At 54.3% G+C, this 1217-nt stretch overlaps 2 protein-coding genes across 2 annotated transcripts in view; both read right to left on the bottom strand.

Annotated features, from left to right (window-relative positions):
• The window catches only part of LOC100962383 (ficolin-1), a 5005-nt gene extending 4815 nt beyond the window's left edge, over positions 1-190 (bottom strand). Inside the window, exon 1 of the mRNA XM_023516096.1 lies at positions 175-190. Within this exon, the coding sequence (XP_023371864.1) occupies positions 175-190 (16 nt within the window). The remainder of the gene's footprint in view (positions 1-174) is intronic.
• A 537-nt stretch (positions 191-727) lies between these two features.
• LOC111726932 (ficolin-1-like) overlaps positions 728-1217 on the bottom strand; it is a 4038-nt gene continuing 3548 nt past the window's right edge. Inside the window, exons 3-4 of the mRNA XM_023516095.1 lie at positions 856-920; positions 728-805 (exon numbers count right to left, since the gene is read on the bottom strand). Of these exons, the coding sequence (XP_023371863.1) occupies positions 728-805; positions 856-920 (143 nt within the window). The remainder of the gene's footprint in view (positions 806-855; positions 921-1217) is intronic.

Raw genomic sequence — 1217 nt, 5'->3', positions numbered from 1 at the left:
TTTTTTTTTGCAGTTTTTGGCTGGGGCTGGGTTTGAACCTGCCATCTCCGGCATATGGGGCTGGCGCCCTACTTCTTTGAGCCACAGGCGCCTCCTGGGATGTCTTATTTTTATTAAGTATAATACAACAATCTACACTTATTCAAATACAGTTAAATCATCTTCTTTGGGAACCTGACAGGAGGCCCATCCTTGTTGGTGGGGCTGGCACTAGTGATGCATGAACACCTTTCTCCTAATCCAGGCGTCCTCAAACTACGGCCTGAGGGCCACATGCGGCCTGCCTAGGACATTTATCTGGCCTGCCAGGTATTTTTGCTGCCACTGCCTGTCCTGCTTAGCAGCCGACTCGTCCCAGGGCCCGCAGTCCAGCCCTCCGACAGCCTGAGGGACAGTGAATTGGCCCCCTGTTTAAAAAGTTTGAGGACCCCTGCACCGTTTGCACGTGTGCAATAGGATGCCTGCGACTGTGGTACACGCACCCGCACAAGTGCGAACGGAGAAAGGAGCTGTGGAAGATAAAAGATATTCCAGTCTTCCTTAACACTCCGCCCCGAAACGCATGGTGTGGCTATGCAGATACGCTGCATAGCCACGCCCATCTCTAGGTATTATTATCAGGGTAGGGCTTATATGTAACAAATGCATAGAAATCCTGCTAGGGCTTATTTTGGGGGTAGGTCTTATTTTTGAGGAAACACAGTATGCGACCCTGTGATTTTACCCATCACTTGGGGTGGCAGCTGGCAGACCCCACAGACTCTGAGGACAAGGTGAGTCGGGGCTCTTCCACCCTCCCCCCAACCTGGAGAGGCAGGGAACTTGGGTCTGAGGCTTCCCCTGCACAAAGCCCACACAGGCACTGGGGACCACGGATGGCTCACCTTTCTCTCCTCGCATCCCCTTCTGTCCTTGATCTCCTGCAGACAGAAGCAAGACAGTGAGACCTCCATGCCCAGAGTGTCATGTGAACCCAGAGACTGTCCCCTCTGTTCTGGGTTCCAGGCAGCCGCTACTCTGGGAGAACAGTGGGAAGGCAGCAGCCAGCTGGGTCACAGTCGCTCTTGCCCTGGGCACCACACTCTTGTGGGCCTGCTGGCTCACCATGGCTTTGAGATGCCAGGGTCCCAAGCAGGGGAAGGGGACACTGAGGCCCAGACTCCAATAGCTGCTTCCCTGTCCTTCTGTCTCTTCTCCCCTTATCTCCCCCTCTGTCT

This window comes from Otolemur garnettii, unplaced genomic scaffold (genome assembly GCF_000181295.1).
Source record: "Otolemur garnettii isolate 467f Iridium unplaced genomic scaffold, OtoGar3 scaffold00087, whole genome shotgun sequence".
Taxonomy (NCBI): Eukaryota; Metazoa; Chordata; class Mammalia; order Primates; family Galagidae; genus Otolemur; species Otolemur garnettii.
Note: the sequence above shows the minus strand (reverse complement) of the source record. Positions and strands in the feature narration are given on the sequence as shown.